A 20,974-nucleotide genomic window follows, 5' to 3' on the forward strand; every position below is an offset into this window, starting at 1 on the left:
AAGTTCATGCTGAGCTCTTGACATGCCGCCCTCTCTCAGCTGGTGTGACAAGGCAACTGAGCTCTGCAAGTGAGTCCTGGACTGATGCCTGGTGCTTGTTTTGTTTCCCATTCGTAGACCTGAGGAAGAATTTTGACCAGGAGCCCTTGGGGAAGGAGGTTCCTCTGGATCACGAAGTGCTTCTGCAGTGCCGCCCTCCTGAAGGAGTGCCAACAGCCGAGGTAAGCAAGGCAGGCCACTGGGGGGGGGGGTGCGTTGGTGGCAGCAGCCGCCAGCTGGGAGGAGCCTGCGGAACTGAATTGCGATTATTCCCACAAGGCGACGCATGCTCATGTTGTGTTTCTGCGTGGTGATTAGCATCACTGTTATTAAAGCGCACATGCAGCACTTTCCCATGTGCCAAGGGATGTGCAGGGCTTATCTCAGATCACTGAGAAAGAGAACATTCTATACTTGTTTAATTCCTTCCTCTGCCCATAAATGTGAACGGTCTCCCTTCACTTTGGCTCATTGTAGGTACCTGCTTAGCAGAAAATAGACTGACACTTCAGTCCTAGGCGTAGGGCGTTGTTTACTCAAAAGAAAGTACCATTACACAAGTAAGCCTGTGTAGGGTTGCACTGTCCAGGCTACGTGGCTTTTGGGGATGTTCCCCATTTAGAGAACTGTACACTTTAGCCATTTTGACACCCCCCACCCCCCACACCCTTAGGGGGAAAACAGGTGCTTTAATTTTTCTTTGCTTTCTGTAGTTCTTTAGTTGGGCCCACGCAGGTCCCAGAAGAAGCCTAAGCTTGAGTTCTCAAACCTGTTTCAACTGCCTGGTTGTGAAAATACTAAGCTTCCATTAGTCAGCCGGTTTTTTGAGCTGCAGAAAGGAATCTTACCCTTCCAATGCACTCCTGCCATTGAGCTTGGATTTATTTGTTTTACACCACCACCACCACCCCCGTCGCCACCAACCTCAGTGTCGCCTTTGGCCCTATTTCTTATATCCTGTTACTTTGGACAGTTTTATCCATGTCACATGGAGGTCAGGCAGCTGCAATTCTCTTCTCGCTTGCACTCCCTACACACAGTTTTCAAGGCTTTGGTGACATATTTGTCTCTCCTAAGGGGAGGAAGCTTGGTGGAGTGAGGTTTATTCCGCTTTGTAAAAAATAAACCAAAACATAATAGCAACAACTATGGCCTGGCATTTCTGCTGCTCATCATGGCTTCTGATCAGGAATTGCCCTTGTAGACAGCTCTGATCTCTTCAGTGAGGGTTGCGGTGAGGCAGGCAGACGAATCTTGTTTCTGAAGAGGTTGCTTCAGCTTGGCACCATGTATCTCCTCAAAACTGGTGGTGCTGGCTGTGGACTGGGCACATAGCCAGAGCTGCCAAGAAGTACACGGATTAGTGTGTGATGCTGCTAATACCCATTAGGATAAGGCTGCTCATGCAAAAAGCCATAGAAGATAACTCTTCTTAGCCTCATTTTATTTTACAGTACCGCTATCAGGCTAGGGCATAGACGCAGAGCTGGAAAGCACCCAAATATCATCCTGTTCCCAACCTCCCGCTGCAAGGTGGAAGCATCCATCCAGCAGATCAGGCCCTCCACTTCATCAACACGCGCAACCGGATCACAGTGCTCAACAAGCAGAGAGAAGATACGCTGCAAGCCTCTCTGAGCAGAGCAGAAAGCTGGCTGACACAATTACAGTTCAGGCCCACAGCAGAGAGAGAGAGAGAGAGAGAGAGAGAGAGAGAGAGAGAGAGAGAGAGAGAGAGAGAGAGAGAGACTGTATAAACAGTCAAACTAGGGCCGGTGAGACCTGCATCCTTACACAGCCACGAACCTCAATGTGAGACCCTTGGCAACTGTCTCTGCTAACATATCTCAGAGGGTTGTTCTGAGGATGAAATATGGGGGAGAACTATGAAGGCTGACCCGAGCTCCTTGGAAGAAGGGCAGGAAAGAATGCAATAAAGAAACAAACAAACTGTAGGTGCAAACCAATGATGGGGACAAATATTCCCTCAAACAGACAAAAGGGCAACATCTAGAGATGTTGATGATCCATGGATGGTTTGGGCAGCCATGCTATCTAGAGATGCAGTGAGTTGTACTACAGAAGATTTGGGTGGGTGGGGAACTATGTTGACAAAGGTTGCTGTAGACTAACTGAGGAAGCAGCCACAACAGTGGGTACATCTTGAAATGGAGTCTAAAGTGTGAGTTCATTTATCAACACATAACCCAGGTGTCGCCGAACTACAACTTCCATAATCATTGGCCATGCTTGCTGGGCCTAATGGGAGCTGGAGTTCAGCAACATCTGGAGGGTCAAATGGGTTCCCCACACCTGACATAGCCCCTCAATAAGCCATCCCTCTGTATCCTCCTATTAGGTGGTGAGGAGAATTTTACCACACTTCTGCTCCTGATCAGACACAATCAAGGGAGTGGCAAAAATTCACCCTGCCCCTTCTTGCCAAGTTTTCTTAGATGGTGGTGAAGATGCTGTGCAACTTAACATGCATAAAATCACGTGGTGAATGGCCAACTGAAATCACCCAAAACCTTTAGGCAAGAAAGCAGGGGAAGTTACTTGGGGGCAGGAAGAGTGACAGGGAGCTGTCACAAATAAATACTTGTGCCCAGGAGGTCCATGGTCTGCTTGGAAAGAGATGGCTGCTAAGCAAGACCAGCTCTCAAAAGGACCCAGGTTTGAGATTGCACCTGGAGACTTAGAGCACTTTCCCTGACAGTGATATATATCTTTTCCTACCAGGCTTGTTCTGGCAGAATGCTTTGAGATTCATGAGCTAGGGCTGTAGCATTGCCTCCAATGGTGATTGCTGCCCTCCCATTAAATGTATTACTTTTCCATAAGACAGATGCTGGAATAAATGTTTAAAAGCCTCCTGAAATATCTGTCTCCTGCTTTTTTTCCTTTTTCAATTTTAGGGTGTTATTCTAACTCAGACATGCAGACTTGTTTTATAGATTTTGGTTGCTGAGATATCTGTCCCCCACCCACCCACCCACCAACCAACCAACCACTCTCCAAATTTGCTGGCAGTTGGTAACCAGAAACTTCCTGCCTTCCTCCTACAGCTGGGCACATCTGCGCCTTCCCTGAAGGCACACCGTGAATGTGAATAATTGTAGGCAAGGATGCAATTTTTCCCATTGCAGCCCATTAATAAATCACGGGGAGCTGTTACTTCCAGCCACCCTCTCCCCACTATGCACACCTCAGAAACACACACACACACACATCTGCCTGCTTCTTCCAAGCAACTGCCATAAAATTCCAGCTGGGAGTGTTGGCACCTTAGCAGATTGCCAGTTTACAGCCAGGAGAAAAAAAGTGTGCATGAGGTAAATGAGTCGGCTCCCGGAGCCGGATTGGGGCCGTGATGGATAGCCTCGCACCAAGGCCGTCTGCTTTCATTATTCAGCAGAAGTGTTTATTTTAGGCAGCGGATCTGTTATTCTGACACCTAATAATGTACTTAACCTCAACACCTGTTCAGCCCAGCCTTCCCTCCCTCCCGCATGGGCTGATCAGCCATTAACTCCTCGCAGGATTTAGCAACGAAAACACAGAACGAATTGTTTTCCAGTGAGGGGGAGAGCAATTAGAATTAGGACGTATCAGCATTCCTGGAATTCCCCTGACAGTGGCAGAGCTTCGCACAGGGGTCATCTTTAGCCTTTGACACCCCGTGACCTGGTGCTTCCCGTGTAAACGGCCCAACTGGTGTAACGGCTGGAACATTAGCTTGCGTTTGTGGAAACACCAGCCCCTGGCTCCCTTCCGTGAGGCTCTCAGGGTGTCGCAGCCTTGTCACAAGGCAGAGTGAGGCTGCATCTTCAGGCAGCCCATGGGGAGCATCACAGAAGTGGTGGCAAACAGCTGCCCCCAAATCTGCTGGTTCTGCAAGTGTTGTGCAGCATGCTTTCAAACAGAGGGCAGTGCCACCTCCCTGCTGGCACTTTATGAACACGCATACCAGAGCAGTTCTTTGGGTGTGTGGCACCATCCCAGGGACATAAATTTTCTGCTGTTGCTGCTACCACAGGAAGCTTCCAGCGACTAGTGACTGCAGTGGCAGGGTAACGCTGCTGCCGCTGCCAACATAGCATCATATGGCTGTGCAGCTAACGTTAGGTGCCTGGGGTGTAAAGATGCTCAGTCTGGATGGAGTGCAGGCAGTTAAGCACACACATGCATATACCTGGCAACTGAGTGCCGATGGAGAGACAGGTCAATCCAAGCTAAGGGCAGGTAGACCATAGTGTCCTGTAGGGTAGCACCTGGTTTCTGCCTCTAGAAGACCAAGAGGCCTGGTCCATGCATGCAGGTGAATGAGGAGGCAGAATGGATATTTCTGCTTCAGGCTGTAGGTGCAAAATACTGTACTAGTTTTGAGTGCACACATATGTTTTAACAACAACCCTGTTTGGCAAGTTTTAGAAACGGGGTGGGGGGGAATGCTAGCATATCCTAGTCCAGCCCCTACAGAGCTAGTTTTCTATGTGCAAGGTTTTGTGTTTTTCGCTGAAATGGCAAAACACCACTTTCAGCCCAAAATGGTGCAGTCTAGTCTATCGCTTCAGGATTCTACCATCTCGTTCCCATTTCACTTTGTTGCCTGTGTGGACGAGGCTTGAAGCCTTCAGCCTCACACTCTCAGAGCGTAACTTACTTTTCAGAGTTGTTGCCGGGCTAAAACTGTTGGTCTCAGCAACTTGGGGCAGGATACAAATGTAAGAAATTAATCTGCAATTTGTCTGGCCTTGTGGTTTTTTTTGCTAACAAAACAGCGAGGTGGTTGAACTGGGCCATTCCACATCCAGCTGGTGTGGCAGATGGGAACAAAATTAAAAATAGAAAGGTTATCTGTAAGAAAGTCTGTCCTTTCTCGAACAATGAGCAAAGCCCAGGTGCATTATGGTACTAGGGCCTCCTGGGGTGACAGGCAGGGTTGTTTATTATTTAAAAAAATGGGTTGAACGTCACAAGATTCAGGATACTTCATAAATAAGGCCTGTTTATGCTTACTCAGTATTACTTCTACGTAGGATATTGCATGTACCAGTGCAAGGCAAGTGGGCAAATGTATACATGCCACAGGAACCCAATGGAGTTTTCTGTCATGGGTACCTGTGGCAAATTTTGCTCTGCTTTCTTTTGGACTACATCAGTGAGGCCTAGAGTGGGAGGGGGGGTCTTGTAATCTTGGCAGCCCGCTACCTCCATACACACTGCCCAGGCTTGCTTCCTGGAGAGGTTGCTTCGGTGCTGCTAATGCAGCAAAAACAACACAGGAGGCAGCAGTTACGAGTTAGCAGTCTCTGCGGCCACAGCAGGCGCTGTGATTCTCCTGCAGTTTGACTCCACCCCTGGAGGGCTATCCTACAGAATTCCAGGCTCTGGATGACAAAGTCCCATGGCTTGCTGGGGAAGCCTATAACTTTTTTATTAAAAAATGTTATAGATCTGGCTTTGGAATGAAGATCACATGTTGCATGTATTGTGTGTGTTACAGTAGTTAACAGTGGCTCCCTCTTCCTCCTTCCTTCATTTTTTTTTTTTACCTGTCCCAACACCTTCTTTCCCTATTCCTTTCCTCCCCGTTTTTCTCCCCTCATGGCTCTCTCTAGGTGGAGTGGCTGAGGAATGATGATGTGGTTGACACTGCCCAAGATACCAACTTCTTGATAACCATTGACCATAACCTCATCATCAAGCAAGCCAGACTTTCTGACACTGCCAACTACACCTGTGTGGCCAAGAACATTGTCGCCAAACGGAGGAGCACCACAGCCACCGTCATTGTCTATGGTACAGACTTTTTGCTTTCGGCAGGTTAGGGGGCTTATTCACATGGTGGATAAGGAGAAGATGGGAACACAGTTTTCTGCAACATATATATGTGTGCATGTATAATTAAATACTTGGTTCATGCAGTATGTAAACATCCGCACTGAATGCAAATAACAACCTGATCCTCTAACCATGTTTGTTCAAAGGGAAGTCCCACTGAATTTAATAGCACTTGCAATTGTATATTAATATTTTGTTGGAAGCCCCCCAGAGTGGCTGGGGAAACCCAGCCAGATGGGCGGGGTATAAATAATAAGTTGCTGTTGTTGTAAGAGTCCCTACCTCTGCAGTTTCCCCATAAATTGATTGATTGATTTTTTACAAGTTATAGGTTGCTTCATTGTAAGGCCCCAAGCTGTTCAGGGCTTTAAGTACCAATAGTTAACACCTTGAGCAGTTAATTGACAACCAGTGCAGTCTCTGATGCACAGGTGTTACAATTTTGCAGCTATTCCTTAATAGATGTGTTCTTACAAAGGTATATTTTATTATTATTGATTGGTGATGGAGAAGATGTAGCATTTGGGCTTCCCTCTTGTGGTAACTGCACATGGAGAGTGTCCAGTCTGGTGCCAGCTTCCACCAAGACTGTGCAAGACTGGCATGATTGGGACAGCCATGGTGGTGAGGACTTATTGAATGTTACATCTGCCACAGGAATCCAACACAATGTGGGTGTTTCCCAGCATATTTCGTGTGGGCAGCTGTAACATTAGAAGTGGCTACAGGAGAAAGAAGTCAGCTAGGTTGGTATTGAGGAGATAGCCTCACTTGTCTGCTCTTTCAAGGTTTTTAACATCCTTTGCTTCTCTTCCCTGCTCATAGTGAATGGCGGCTGGTCTACTTGGTCAGAATGGTCCCCATGCAGCAACCGCTGTGGTCGTGGATGGCAAAAGCGCACCCGGACCTGCACCAATCCTGTGCCTCTCAACGGTGGCTCTGTTTGCGATGGACAGTCCTTGCAGAAGATCTCCTGCAGCACTATGTGCCCAGGTAAGGGCATCTCGGACAGCCACTCCTGGACTCTGCACAGTGAGCTGTTTCTGTTTGTATGGCACAGAATCTGGTGGCAAAGCTTGCTGTAGCCATTTGACTTAGACTCAGTACCCTGTACAGAGCGTTAGAGTATCTCAAGCAGCGGGAGCCAGGCAGCAGAGCATTTGGGAGCCATAACTGCTTTAGAAAACAATCCACCAGTTTCCAAATGTCATTTATTAAAACAGCTCATTCTTTATTTAGAACTACCTTTAAATATTAAGGGTTTGGGGAAAGGCATCCAATATTCCGTTTTGTACGAAAGTTCTGTGTACATTATAGTGCAATGATATTTATGTTGAGTCACAACTGAAGTGAGACTCATAATTTACAGGAAGAACTGCTAACATCACAGCATCTGCTAGCAGCAAGATGTGTTATTGCAAGGAATTGAGGGAAATAACAATGCTCTTAACACTTGCGGCCTGGAGGGACGAAACAGGATAAACAATAAAGAAGCGGGTTGTTTTGTGAGAATTCAATGTACTTTTGTGTCTGGCTGCTCTTTTTAGACTTCAAAAGAAAGCAGAAAAGTAATAATCATACATGTGATGATGGGAGGCTGGAACCTTAAGAAAGGCAGATTTGGGAATGCATGTGCTAGTCAAATCTGTTCCATTTAGTTTAGGGGTTTTTTAATTACATTTTATGCTTGGTTGGGATGACAACTGACAGCTGTGGCAAGAAAGCAGGTGGTGCTTTAAAAAAGAGGAAGCTGCTGTAGTAGTTAGAACCTACAGCTTTCAAGATGTCACCTGATTTTTTTGGTAGGTGACCTTTAACAAGCCACAGTCTTTTGCCTCAGCTCACCGGCTGCATTATGGGGGTCATGATACTGATCTACATTGCAGGCTTGTTCAGAGGACTGCTAAAACACAGCATAGAAATTCTAACTGTAGATGCACGCCTGAAAATAGTTGCTTGTATCAGTATGCGTCACATTAAGGCGCACTTAAAATACAACAAAATTTTGGTGTAAAAACACTTGCGTGTGGGAGATAGTGCATGTTTTCGATGAGGAATAGCTTCCTGTGTTGGAAGGTTGCAGTGTTTTAAGTCAGATCTTGCCTTCCAGCTAGTATCACTTTACTTTTTGGTTTGGGGCCGGTGGTGCCAGTAGGTGATTTCACAAGGGCATCCCAGCATTCTGCTTTTGTTCGGGATTTAGTAAGCTAGTCCTACAAGAAATTGTTTCCTCTCTCCCTGCCCCCCCCCCGCCAACCCCTTCTGCCAGTGGGTCTCTAATGAGTTTCCTTCCTTTATGGTGGTGATTCTGGTGATGGATTAGTCCCTGACTGTCTTTTCCCTCCCGAAATGCAGTAGACGGAGCTTGGACGGAATGGAGCAAGTGGTCAGCCTGCAGCAGAGAATGCACACACTGGAGGAGCAGAGAATGCACAGCCCCTTCGCCCAGGAACGGAGGCAAAGACTGCAGCGGAGTGCTGCTTGACTCCAAAAACTGCACCGATGGGCTCTGTATGCAAAGTGAGTCGATTTGCTGTGCCTAATAAGAAGCAGAGGGGAAAGGGAAGACAGAAGGGAGGCAGGTTTTTCAGTTGTACTGAAAAAGCTCTGCAGGTGGGCATGTAAGACCCAGTGACAAACTTCTGTTGCCAAGTTATCACAGAAATAAAGACACAACACATAGGCTAATAACTGTTAGAGCATATATAATAGAGTAATGATATCATTCAAAAAGTAGGAATAAATCTATTAGAGGCGATATATTACTATTACTATTAGATATATTACTATTAGAGGTGTAACAGACTAGTGGTGCAGAATGTCAAGACCATGTATTCAAGATAGGCATCAAAGGTCAATCTCACAATGGTTATTCAAAGGTTTTAACAGAAGACCTTCTGTGCCACTAGTCTGTTAAATTGTATATATGAACTCTAATAGATTTATTCCTACTTTTTGAATGATATCATTATTCTGTTGCATATGCTCTAACAGTTATTAGCCTACTCGTTGTGTCTTTGTTTCTGTGATTGGTTCTCATTGCAACACAGGGGTTTGTTTTTGCCAACTTATATATGGCAGGGGGAGAACACTGACTGCATCCTTTCAGCTCCTTACCCAAATCTGTTACCAGTTCCAATGAAGTTCTCTGGTCACCTAAATTCAGAAATTTGAAACTTAAGTTAACTTAAGATCATTTAAGGAATGGAAGTTTCCTCTCTGCTCTGCCCAAATGTGGTTACCTGAGACCCACAGAAAGCCTCTCTTGCGGCTCCCTTTTGAACCATGTTGAAGGGAGTACCAAGAGGGGCTGCTGAGAGGAGGAAGAGACACAAAACTTCCCTTCCATAAACTTTATTTCTTAAATATTTCTTCTGTACCAAAGATGTATGGATGTGATCAAACATATTGTTGCACTACTGGGTACACTTGTCACAGAACTGTGATTATTTTTCACTCCCTGTTGAGTGCACACTCCATAGCAAACCTGCATTTGACACTCTGTAATGTGTAGATCATCCCATTGCCTCTGCCTCTGGTTGGTATCAGCCTTCTAGGTAAATGGTTTCAAGTCTTGGAGGTACATGGAGATAGCATGCTAGGGCATAGTGGCGAGCAAACCCAACTGAGGTGCAAGCTACTTCTGAGCCCACCTGCTTAGGAATGGGCTACAGATCCTTGCAGCCCACCTGAATGGGTTCCAGTTGTGCTGCTGCCCAGCCAACAGTCGACTTGAGACCGCTGATTGACATAGACACCTGTATTACTCAAAGGATATGTAGGTCATTCAGAAGAGCAGAATATTTCAGTTACAGTGGTACCTCGCAAGACGAAAAACTCGCAAGACGAAAGAGTTTTTCGTTTTTTGAGTTGCTTCGCAAGACAAATTTCCCTATGGGCTTGCTTCGCAACGTCTTGCAAGTTTGTTTCCTTTTTCTTAAAACCGCTAATACCGTTAAAACCCTGCTTCGCAAGACGAAAAATTCGCAAGATGTAAAAACTCGCAGAATGAATTAATTTCGTCCTGCGAGGCACCACTGTAGAAGGATTATCTGTATGAACTGCTGGCTGCCTTTATAGATAGATAGATAGATAGATAGATAGATAGATAGATAGATAGATGATAGATCAAGAGAAATATTTTGAGAAGTGTATGGTAAGGTTAGTGGGTGAAATGCCAGCCTATCCTTAATGAGGTTTGAGTCCTAATCTTGAATGTGAATCTTCTGAAGAAGGTGGACAAACTGTCATTCAGAACCCATGATGGCAGAATCCCTCTGCCACCTGTAGAGCTCAAAGAGTGAAACTATGAGAAGAGGAATGGGGTCTCCTCTTCATATGAGAAAGGAGAACACGGTGGGCAGGGTAAAGCAATTGTGGATAGTGTCATTTCCCTTTGAAATGTGGGAGAAATCCTATATTTCATTGACATTTCCGTCAGAAATCCATCAGTTGTCTTAGTGTTGGGGAAAGCAATCCAGTGAATTTTCTTCAACAATTTGATCCCCCAAAGAAATGGGCGCTGATGGTATCTCAGTGGGATTTTTGCTTTTCATGAACACCTGGCTTAAACTTGATCCAGATCTCTCAGGCTACAGAATTTACTTTCAGTGCTAGGACTAAGCCCCAGAAGCCAAGAAGCAATAATGAAGAAAAATATATTTAGGCAAGTGCAGATTTAATTTTCCTTGGCTCTGCATGACAACAATCAGCCTCTTCCCTACCCCCACGTGACCTGCTCTCTAGCTCAACGGTCCTGCAGCCTGCAAAGGACCTTTGCCTGAGTCATTTTGCCAACAGAATACAGCTCTTGTCCTGCGGCCCTTTAGGATAATTGACAGTTCAGGAAAGCACGTTGCTTTGCCAGTATTCTCTTGCCGACACCTTCAATCCAGTCTGCTTGTACATTCATGAACATTCCATGACATCACAGTAGCTCAGCCAGTATCTGAAGCTCGTTGGGTGGTCACAGGAAGGCAGGAGGCAGAAGATGTTTGGTTTTAACCCTTTCACTCTAAACTTGAGGCAAGGCTGGGGAGAATTGCTGTATTTACATCTCTCTAGAGCAGGCTTCCTCAAACTCGCCCTTCCAGATGTTTTCGGCCTACAACTCCCATGATCCCTAGCTAGCAGGACCAGTGGTCAGGGATGCTGGGAGTTGTAGTCTCAAAACATCTGGAGGTCTGAGGTTGAGGAAGCCTGCTTTAGAGCATCATAATAAATTGCCTTAATGAGCAGAAAAGCAAACTTTGCTACAAGAGCAGCCCTGCTTTTTTAAAAAAATAAATAAAAATTGTGACAGTGCTGCCACCTGCTGTAGTCATGTTGATTTCCGTTGTGATACCTTCCTGGCTCGTTATTTTGCCCGAATTTATATTGCTGCCTGAATTCTGTCCTCCCACCGCAATCTGCTCACCCCCCCCCCCAATGCTATAATTCTAACCTCATGCCGCTGCTGCATGAGAATGTATGTGTGTCATCTTAAATGGAATCACTGGATTGATCCATGTTGGCAGATAGCAGAGATGAGGGGGTGTCCTGTACAGAGACGCAATTTATTTTTTGAAAAAGGGAAAAAGCATCTCCCCCTCCCTCCAGTAGCTGCTGGCTCTGGAGAAGCTCACTGCTGGGAAAAATTAAGGCATCATGACAGCCGAGGTCGGGTGCAGTTTGCAGGCACAGTCAAACTGCGCACCATGGCAGCCTGCTGCTGGCTATTAACACTTAAACAGGCAAATGGTACTGAGAAGAAAACCAAGCAGCAACACACCAAGAGGCAAGGAACACTGTGCTCTGTGTACCTCCCCATTGCCTAACAAGGATCAGTACCTTTCCAGTGCGGGGGAACTGTCAACATGTAGCAAGTTTGAAGAACTTTACGATGAATTGGAGTTAGTCTGTTCTTCTTCTTTAGCATTTTGCCTCCCTCATTCCTCTCTTCCTCCTCCACCATCCCAACCATATATGTGTCCCTGCCACTTTGGGATCACCATATACTTCATCAGTGCTTTTTTTCTGGGGGGACGCAGGGGTACGTATACCCCTAAACATTTTGTGACTCTAAGTTTGACCTCATTGAGGGACAGTATTTCAGTAGGAGTAGGAAAATGAGAGTATCCCCTAAACTTTTTTTAAAAAAGAAAAGAAAAGAAAAAAGCACTGTACTTCATTCATCTGATGATGTGGACACAGGCCCATGAAAGCTTCTGCCAGTCAACATGGTGCTTTTCAGGTGTTGGTGGATTACAACTCCCATAATTCCTGGCAGTAGGCAATGTCAGGAGTTGGAGCTGATGGGAATTGGAGTCCATTGACCTCTGGAGTGCACCATTCAAGGCTTACGCCGTAATATATGTGCTCGTCCTTAACGTCCTACAACACTGTTGGGTTTCACTGCAACAGACAAGCATGGCTCCCCCACAGGAAAATAAATTAGATGCCACTGCTTCTTCTAGCACTTTCTTATGTTGATTGGGAGGGTAGGGGATGTTTTTGGTGGTGACTGGGGTAACTAACTGCTGCTAACAGAGGACAGGACAGTTGAGAAACATGGCAGCTCATTGCTTCTGTCCAGATGAGTTGTAGGCAGTGCTTTTTTTCTAAAAAAATGTTTAGGGGTACTCTCATTTTGACTCAAGAAAATCACCATTTTATAGTTCAAATTGGGTAAAATAAATACAGTAAATGGACAAAAGTACAAAGATTCACAAAATGTTTAGGGGTATGCGTCCCCCCAGAAAAAGCACTGGTTCTAGGATTGTGCCTGAGAGGACTGGTGGGTCACATATTGTGAAGAACCAATAGTAGTGCAGTTGGGTGGTTCATACCAACTGGCCACATAGTGTGGGGGGCTTCAATGGTCATGGGAAGTATGGCAATGAATACCAGTGGTTGGGGGGAGCAACCACAGGAGACAGCTATCGCCATTGTGCCCTGCTTACAGGCTTGCTGGAGGCAGCTGGCTAACCATCCTAAGAAACAGACCGCTGGACCAGATGGACTCTTGCTGTTAGCACAGCATCCCAGACCATGATGTTGGTTTTACATTTCACAGGCACTCTCCTGATACTGTGGGCAGATACAGCAGTGCAGATATTTGAGAGGTGCTGCTTATGGAGTGAATATGCCAGCCTCCTTCTCCTCCCTTCCAACTGCAGTTTACGTAGCTTTGTCTTGCATGTAACTTCAGTACAAATTCTTCCATTGTGCTTACGTTTTCACCATACCCTTAAGTCCTTGGTTTGCCAGAGCTGCTAAACTGCCCTTTGTTTTCTTTTGTTACCATCTTCATTGTTGCCATTCTCATTTTTCAACCTTTGTTTTTGAACTTTGTTTTCCCCGACAGATAAAAGATTTGTAAGCGAGCCCAAAAGTCACCGTAAGTCTCCATTTCATAGCCATTTTCTTTCATTTGTTGTACATTTAAGCTTTTGGTTTGGTTCGGGTTTGTCTGCTATACATGAACATTTGCCCTACCTCATTATTAAAACATTCCTGGAGGACCATCTCTGTGTGACTCTAGCAGCCTCAAGGGAACTGAAGCCAGTGGGAGGGGGAATGTAGACATTGTTAGGCCTGGTGGACCTTGAAAAGCAAACTGGGTTTGTTTTAGAAACTAGAATCAAACCAGGTTTATTTCCAATTCAGTAGGAAAGATACTGTGGTGGTTTTTAGTTCAGTGCTGGTTTAAATAATAAAGCTTTGTAGCCTCCAGAAGGAAGGAGATGCATGTGATGTTCTGGACTCCTTCCCTGAACCTATCAGCTTGCTTGCTTTTTTCTATTTTTAAAGAAAGCTCTCTAGCCTTTTTGTTTACAGAGATATAATGAAAAACATGCTGGCCATTTTCTACCCAATTGCTCCCAGTAAAACAAACCTGCTTCTAGTGTTGTGGATAGCAGCGGCAAACGCACTGGGATGGCTGACAGCCACGTGCCACTGTAAAAAAATAAATATTAGGCCATTCTTATTTTTGTTTTGCTCAGTTTTGCCTTGACCTATTATTACAGCTCTCCCAGTATACCTTAGGATATCACAATATTTTGGGTCGTGGGAATGAATTAATAATGGTGATGATGAAGATGATGAAAATATCAGATCTCTGTATAAAAGTTCTTTGTATAAAATCAAAAACTATACTCCACCAAAACCTGTTATTCCCTTGACTAAATTCAGTGTAAAGTTTCAATGGAAATTAAAGCTATAGTTCATCCATCTGCAAGAGCGAGAAAGAGAAACGCCTTGCTTTCATTTTTTGCTCAGTGCAAGCATTGTTCTTCCCCTCCCAGCTTTCTTTCTCTCTCACCCTCAAGTAACTTGTTGATGTTTCTGTAACTCCTTGACATAGGGCTATAGCGGTGACGTTATTTTGTTTTGTTTTTGTTTTCATTTTGCCAGAGATGGGGGTGTTCTTGTTGCGCATCCCTCCCCTTTCCTTGCGGCAGTGTGCCATCAGTTGCTGCACTGCATGGCAATAAAACGTGATAACGTCTGTGAACCTGAAGCATAGGAGGCAGAGCTGTTTCTGCATGAGTAGCATCCAGTGCAGAATATTTATTAGCTTCATCAGTGATAGCTTATCTTCTGTAATGCAGACTGAAAATCAAATAAAGGGAGGATAAAGGTGGCAGAGTAATTGCTACTCTTCCAATTCTGCCGTTCTCTGCCACCTAAAAATTCTCTTGCTGCTTTAAAGGACCTTTGCTCAGTCTCCCTTGCTTCTCCTTATGCCCACAATGACCTCCCAGAATGCCCTATCCTACCTCACCACCCCCCTTTAATTCTAAAGCTATTTCAAAACTATTCTTGCAAAGCCTATGCATCTCAACACCTTAGTCTCCATGCCTTGGTCACGCAAATCCCTTGCCTGTTGCCTCCCTTCTGTTTTATTTCCATTGTCAAACTTGAGGCTGCAAGCTCCCTGGGGCTCCCTGTTGCTCCTGCTCCTGCTCCTGCTCTGAAGTGCCATGCATATTGATGGTGACACCTTAATAAATAACATTAGCATGGGAGTCAACCCTCCCAAGCCCTGAACTATTTTAGCAGTATTCCTTGCTGTTGTATTTCACCTTCTAGTCAGAGGGAGGGAAATTACTTCTGTAGCAAGCAATGATGGAAGCTTGGCATGGAACATTCCTCTGTCTACTCTAGCAATCCCTATAGATTGGGAAATGGCACTGATTGGATACTTCAAAGCCTGTAAATTCCCCGTTATTTCTTCCTTGTGCCTTTTCTGGTAGTACCCTCAGGAAAGGAATTCCCAGGGGATCACACACAATCATACATGTAAAGGTAAAGGTAAAGGGACCCCTGACCATAGTCCAGATATGATCACAATTTTTAAAAAAAATCAACAACTCCTTAAGAGCAAGTATAAATGTAAAATGTGATACAATATGTGTATGTGGAGTATGAAATTGAAAAACCAATCAAGAATATTTGAAGGGGGGGAACACCTTGATTCAGTTCCACATAGTCCCCTTCAGAAAGAAGGAACCTGTGACAACAGGGCACGGTAATGGGGGGAGCTTGGAGAAGAGGGAAACAGTTAAATCAAAGACAGGGGGGGAGGGAGGAGATCATTGTAAATGCCAGTCTCTTGGCATATCTGGAGTAATTCTCGATTTGATTGAATATATTTCTATGCCTCTTTCCATTCAAATGAATCCCAAAGCGGCTTACAAATAATCAGTAACATGACAGAACAGAATAGAACATCACAAATACAACATGAATCATACAGAATAATTAACAAAGCATTAGTGGAACAATTACAATCTATAAAACACTGTTAACAAAGCAGCAACTTTAAAAAAATAAGCTAAACATTGCATGTTAAAGAAAAAAAGTCATGCTCTTTTATTAGCAAATCCATACAGCATTTCTTTTGGAGGCAGTGATGGGATGAGGCTTCAGTTATTTCTATAGTCTTATGTGGCCAACCCCCCCTGCCAAAAAAAAAGGTCTTCCTGGGCATGTTTGAACAAATTGATCTGCAGAACTTTGGAAGTGTTGAATCCAAGGCCCAGCATTTTTGACATAAATAAACTTTATAAAGCCAAGGAGATCTTAAAGATGAAACTCAACATAGTTAGTAGAGGTTGGGGGCAGGGGGAAAGCACTAGGCAGCAAACATCATTTGCGAGCTCAGCCACTCAGGAGCTGATGGTCCCTTGTTGTCCAGAGCAATCTAGGACCTGTTTGCTACCAAAACGAAGCTACAGGAGAGATTGACTCGGTTGATCATCTCTGTGCATCCAGTCTCATAGAGCGGCAGTGTTGGTGTTTTTTCCTCAGGCGTGTGCACATTTATAAAAGTTCAAGGTAGATGACTTTTATCACGGTCCTCTTTTCTGCGCACCAAGGGAGACCAAGGAGTCATGTATAAATAGATAGCTCCAGAGGCAATGTTAATTAAGGGTCCACGACTGTGCCAAGGTTGTCCAAGGTTTTCTGACTAGGTCATTTAAAGCATAGGCAGGTGTACATTAAGAATATTGCATTAATATAGCCTCCCTGAGCCTGGCCTTGGCTGGGGAGGGCGGGGTATAAATAAAAATTATTATTATTATTATTATTATTATTATTATTATTATTATTATTAAGGCTTGCTGATCTTGAAACAGCAGCCTTGTGGCTGGTGATCATTTCCCATATCACTGAGTCAAAGATCCATAAACCTTATTGCACCCCCCCATTGCCCCATCCTAATTCAGGGGCTCCTGTTTTGCTTTGTGCTAGTATGGTCTAAGGAGTAATGCAATAAAAATTATTCTCCTCATTGGCTCCTGACTCTGGATACCATAAATTTCTCTAAATTTCTTTCCTGAGCAGCAGATTATAGCTTTGCAAGCCCATGGCTCTTGCTTCCTGCCATTCCCTCTTTGCTGTTAACCTTTTTTTCCTTCTGGCTTCTACCTATATTCTCCTCTCCAGACCACCAAAATAAGCTTGCCTTTGTCTGGGAGGGAGCCCAATTTTCCCACCACTTGCCCAACACAGCAATTCAAAAAGAAAAAAAAGGACTTGTGGTTATTGTAGCTGGTATAGCTCAGTTGGTAGAGCATGAGACTCGTAATCTCAGTGCCGTGGGTTCGAGCCCCACATTGGGCAAAAGTTTCCTGCATTGCAGGAGGTTGGGCTAGATGACCCTCAGGGTCCCTTCCAACTTTACAATTCTATGATGTCATCATAACTTTTGTCCCAGTGTTGTATTCCATTTACAAATCAGTCAAGCTTCCAGCTTGGATCTCCGTAACCTAAAGAGAAAGGCATTTGGTGGTTTGTGTGTGTGTCCAACCCTTGCTGTAAAGAATGACAGTAGGGAACATGCTACTAACAGATAACATTCCTGAGTGGCAGTCGCATGAAAAGTCCCTCAAAGCAAAGACTTGCCCGAGCAAACATTTCCTAACTAGTCTCACTGAAGGAAAACCTGAGGGCCAGAAGGCTTCAGACATTAAGGCAATCTCTGTCTTTTGTTTCTAAGTTCTCTTCAGCTGGACTTTCTATTGTTTCCTCCTTGCCTTTCCAAAAATCCTGAGACAGAGGGGGGAGGAATCAGAATAGGTGGTGGAAATGTGGTAGAACGTTTTGGTTTTGAATTCCGAATGGAAGAGTCATGCCTTTGTTGTACCCATCATGATAATATTTCTGAAAGGCATCCTAACATCATTTAAATAAAGAAGCAAGCAGAAAGTGGCAATTCTTTTTTCAACTTCTGTTTTAATCTTTCTCTCTCTTCCCTCTAGTACTGGAGGCTACCGGTGACGTGGCCTTGTATGCTGGTGTTGTGGTTGCCATCTTTGTGTTCATTGTTATCCTGATGGCTGTCGGGGTGGTTGTGTACAGGCGTAGCTGCCGGGACTTCGACACTGACATAACAGACTCTTCCGCTGCTCTGACAGGAGGCTTCCACCCAGTCAATTTCAAGACCTCCAGACATGGTAAGACCCCAGCTTACTCACAAGGTTCACATCCATTTTTGTACGTCCTTGAACCTCACAAGGCAGAAGGAGAAAACAGATACAACCAAGCATTTGAACTGAAGGCCGCTAGAACCCATTGTGGAGAAAGGGGTGGACTTGGTCCAGGGCAATCTGGGTTCAAATCCTGGCTAGCCTGGAACTCTCTGGGTGCTTTCTTTTTTCTCAATTAACTAAATCATTTGTGAGACTAAACAAGATGGAAAGTGTGAAATAAACTGTAGAAGTTTCAAATAAATAAATAGAAGAAAGTGGCTTAAATTCAGAAGAAAGCTACATCAGCTAGCCTGCAGACATTTGTCAAAATCTGACACATTATCCAACAGGAGGAGGTGGTAGAACTGTAAGCCGTTCAGATTGCAAGTGGAGGCCTACGCTTTGGAATAAAATCTCCCTGCATGTTTTCTGGTGTATGTTAAAGTTTGTTTTTAACCATTCAGGAAAGCTTTCAAGGAGTAGCCGTGCTGTCTGTGTCTATTTCCTTCAATGAGAAACATACCATTAAGCATTTTCCACCTTCTCTTTTGCAGACACCCCCCAATTGCTGCACCCTTCAATGCAGCCTGACCTGACAGCCAATGCCGGCGTGTACCGCGGCCCCATGTATGCCTTGCAAGATTCCTCTGACAAGATCCCCATGACCAACTCTCCCTTGCTTGACCCGCTCCCTAACCTCAAGATCAAAGTGTACAATTCCTCCACAACATCATCCTCACCTGGGATGCATGAGGGGACAGACCTGCTGGGAGTCATGCCCTCAGGCACCTTCCCAGGGGAGAACCTCAGGGATAATCACTTCATGAACCTAAGGAACAAGACCATGGGCTCTCAGCAGCTCTTGACTCTGCCTCGGGAGCCTGGGAACAGTGCCACTGGGACGTTCGGCTGCCTGGGAGGAAGGCTCACCATCCCTGGCACAGGTAAATGTCAGCATGAAGGGAAATTTCTACTGTCCTGACTTTATCTGAGAGTCTATTGAACCAAGAGGTTATGGGTAGGCTGACCTAAACATAGTCTGTATTAGGTCAAGCTGGGGTTGCAGCACCTTGGAGAGCTCTGAGCTGACACCTTGCTCCAGGGAGGTCTCGGAACCCAGCTGAGATCCTAGGTACTCGCTAGTTGTGACCGTCTCTTCCAGGTTTCTCCCTCTCACTGGTGAGTGGAGAACTTTAAAGGGATATTAATCTGTCCTAGAGCACCACACTCTGTCACCTCTCCACTTGTTCATGCCACTTTAGAAAGGGGCACAACTGGTAAAAAGCATTGCCATCACCTAGAATTCCAGAAAGAGGCCCAGGTCCATTAGTATCCTCTAAACACTGAACCTGCTCCTGTAAGGGTGTTTGTGTCATTCCATGTAGAGCAGAGATATTTATTGCAATCAATAGTCCACATACCACAAGCATCTCCATCTTTGCCTATATTGAGTTTCAAGTTATTCACCCCCATCCAGGCTATTATTGACCTTAAGCAGTCGTTCAGGAATGAGGCTTCCTGTTCACTTAGATGTTCTTCCAGGGTGCAATGGTTGAGAATTTTCAATCATCTTAAATTATTACAAGGGGAAGATCCCTGACTATGGGCCTCATCTGCTGTGGGATGGCTCATCTCTTCCTTTGCCACAGGTTTTCTTGCAGAGGGAGCGAAAAGGAACGCATAATGCACACTGCTAGAAGCAGCTTCTTGGTTTAGCTCTGGTGCTAAATAAAACCAGAGTGGGTGAGAGGGGCACCTTCCCCAGGTATCGTCTGGGCAGAAACAGATAATGGGCACCAATACAGTGATATACTGTATTGACAGTTACTAAAACAATGTCCAGAGATGCCATCTTTTCTTTTTTGAATAATTAGGCACAGCTTTCGAGGTAATGGGTGAGATACCAGGTGATGAGCTTGTTTGGGAGCTTTGCAGAGGGTTGCTGGTGATGCAGTGTGAGTCCACTGCATCTTCTCATTAGCTCTGTGCCTGCGGCCTAATATACTGACTTGGGGAAAGAGAGATCAGAGAGAAGGGAAGATGTACTGCAGAGCTGAGGGTTGTATCATTTTTAAATCTAGTAAAACCCTTTATTCATTCTCTTCTCATCCACCACCCCTTTCTGGTCCATAGGGGTGAGTCTCTTGGTGCCACACGGAGCAATTCCTCAAGGGAAATTCTACGAAATGTACCTGATGATCAACAAAGCAGAAAACACCCTGTAAGTAAAGCAGAAAACGTGCTTAGTTTTTCAATCTGGCCTGCATTATCAGAGGTTATCCAGGAGAGCTACTTTAGGCATGGTCAAAGGCTTGAGCATGCCCAGTGTAAGATGTTCCCCACTCCCCACCCCACTCCCATTCATTCCACAGTCTGCTTTCGTTAGTCCCCTTGATTTCAGCAAACTGTGTTTCGTTCAAGAAACATTACAAACTTGCATCCAGACTCCACTGATTGCACTTAACGTCTGATTGAAGTCACTGTGTCATGATAGTCATGACCAACTTAAGCATTTCATTGATTTCATAGAGAGCAACGTAGACACAGTTAGGATTCTGCTGTAAGTCAGGATCCAACCCAAATCCACCTTGGGCGTATTACTTTGGATCTTAGCCAAGGCCTTTAATTTTCTCTTCTGCCCGCACTCAACTTACCATTAGTATTTCTTCTTTTTTATTTTTTTTATTTTGACAAAGTAATAAAAATAAATAAATAAGAATAAAAATGTGCACCCAACCCCGAGACCATTCCATTGTAACTATCTAACCTCCCAAAATTTTAACACCTCTTGCGATGGTTTGGCCCCTTTCCGTTTTAACAGTACAAATTCTACAAATACCCTCTCCTCAAAATCATTTCTACTGCACATTCCCCATCTTACCTTAATAGCACATGTTAATTTATCATTAATAGTGTATCCCACACCTCTTTATGCCATTCTTCCATTTTATGTTCACCTTGCCCCTTCCACTTCCTAGCTATAATAACTTGCGCAGCTGTCAATAAATTTGTGAGCAAGTCCTTCATAGCCTGTGAACCTTCCACCACATCGTAAATTGATAATAATGCTACCACTGGACTTTCGATCAGCTTCAACTGAGTGATTTCTGTTATCTCCTTAAACACCC

At 44.8% G+C, this 20,974-nt stretch overlaps 1 protein-coding gene across 2 annotated transcripts in view; it reads left to right on the plus strand.

Moving 5' to 3' along the window:
• The window catches only part of UNC5B (unc-5 netrin receptor B), a 174,371-nt gene that overhangs the window by 139,716 nt on the left and 13,681 nt on the right, over positions 1-20,974 (plus strand). Inside the window, exons 4-11 of one of the 2 annotated variants that reach the window (XM_081189579.1) lie at positions 118-221; positions 5,664-5,844; positions 6,712-6,879; positions 8,242-8,406; positions 13,232-13,264; positions 17,637-17,831; positions 18,401-18,790; positions 19,980-20,067. In XM_081189579.1, coding sequence (XP_081045705.1) covers positions 118-221; positions 5,664-5,844; positions 6,712-6,879; positions 8,242-8,406; positions 13,232-13,264; positions 17,637-17,831; positions 18,401-18,790; positions 19,980-20,067 — 1,324 coding nt within the window. The remainder of the gene's footprint in view (positions 1-117; positions 222-5,663; positions 5,845-6,711; positions 6,880-8,241; positions 8,407-13,231; positions 13,265-17,636; positions 17,832-18,400; positions 18,791-19,979; positions 20,068-20,974) is intronic. The other variant, XM_081189580.1, reaches the window with a different exon arrangement.

This window comes from Podarcis bocagei (assembly GCF_964188305.1).
Source record: "Podarcis bocagei genome assembly, chromosome: 4".
Taxonomy (NCBI): domain Eukaryota; kingdom Metazoa; phylum Chordata; class Lepidosauria; order Squamata; family Lacertidae; genus Podarcis; species Podarcis bocagei.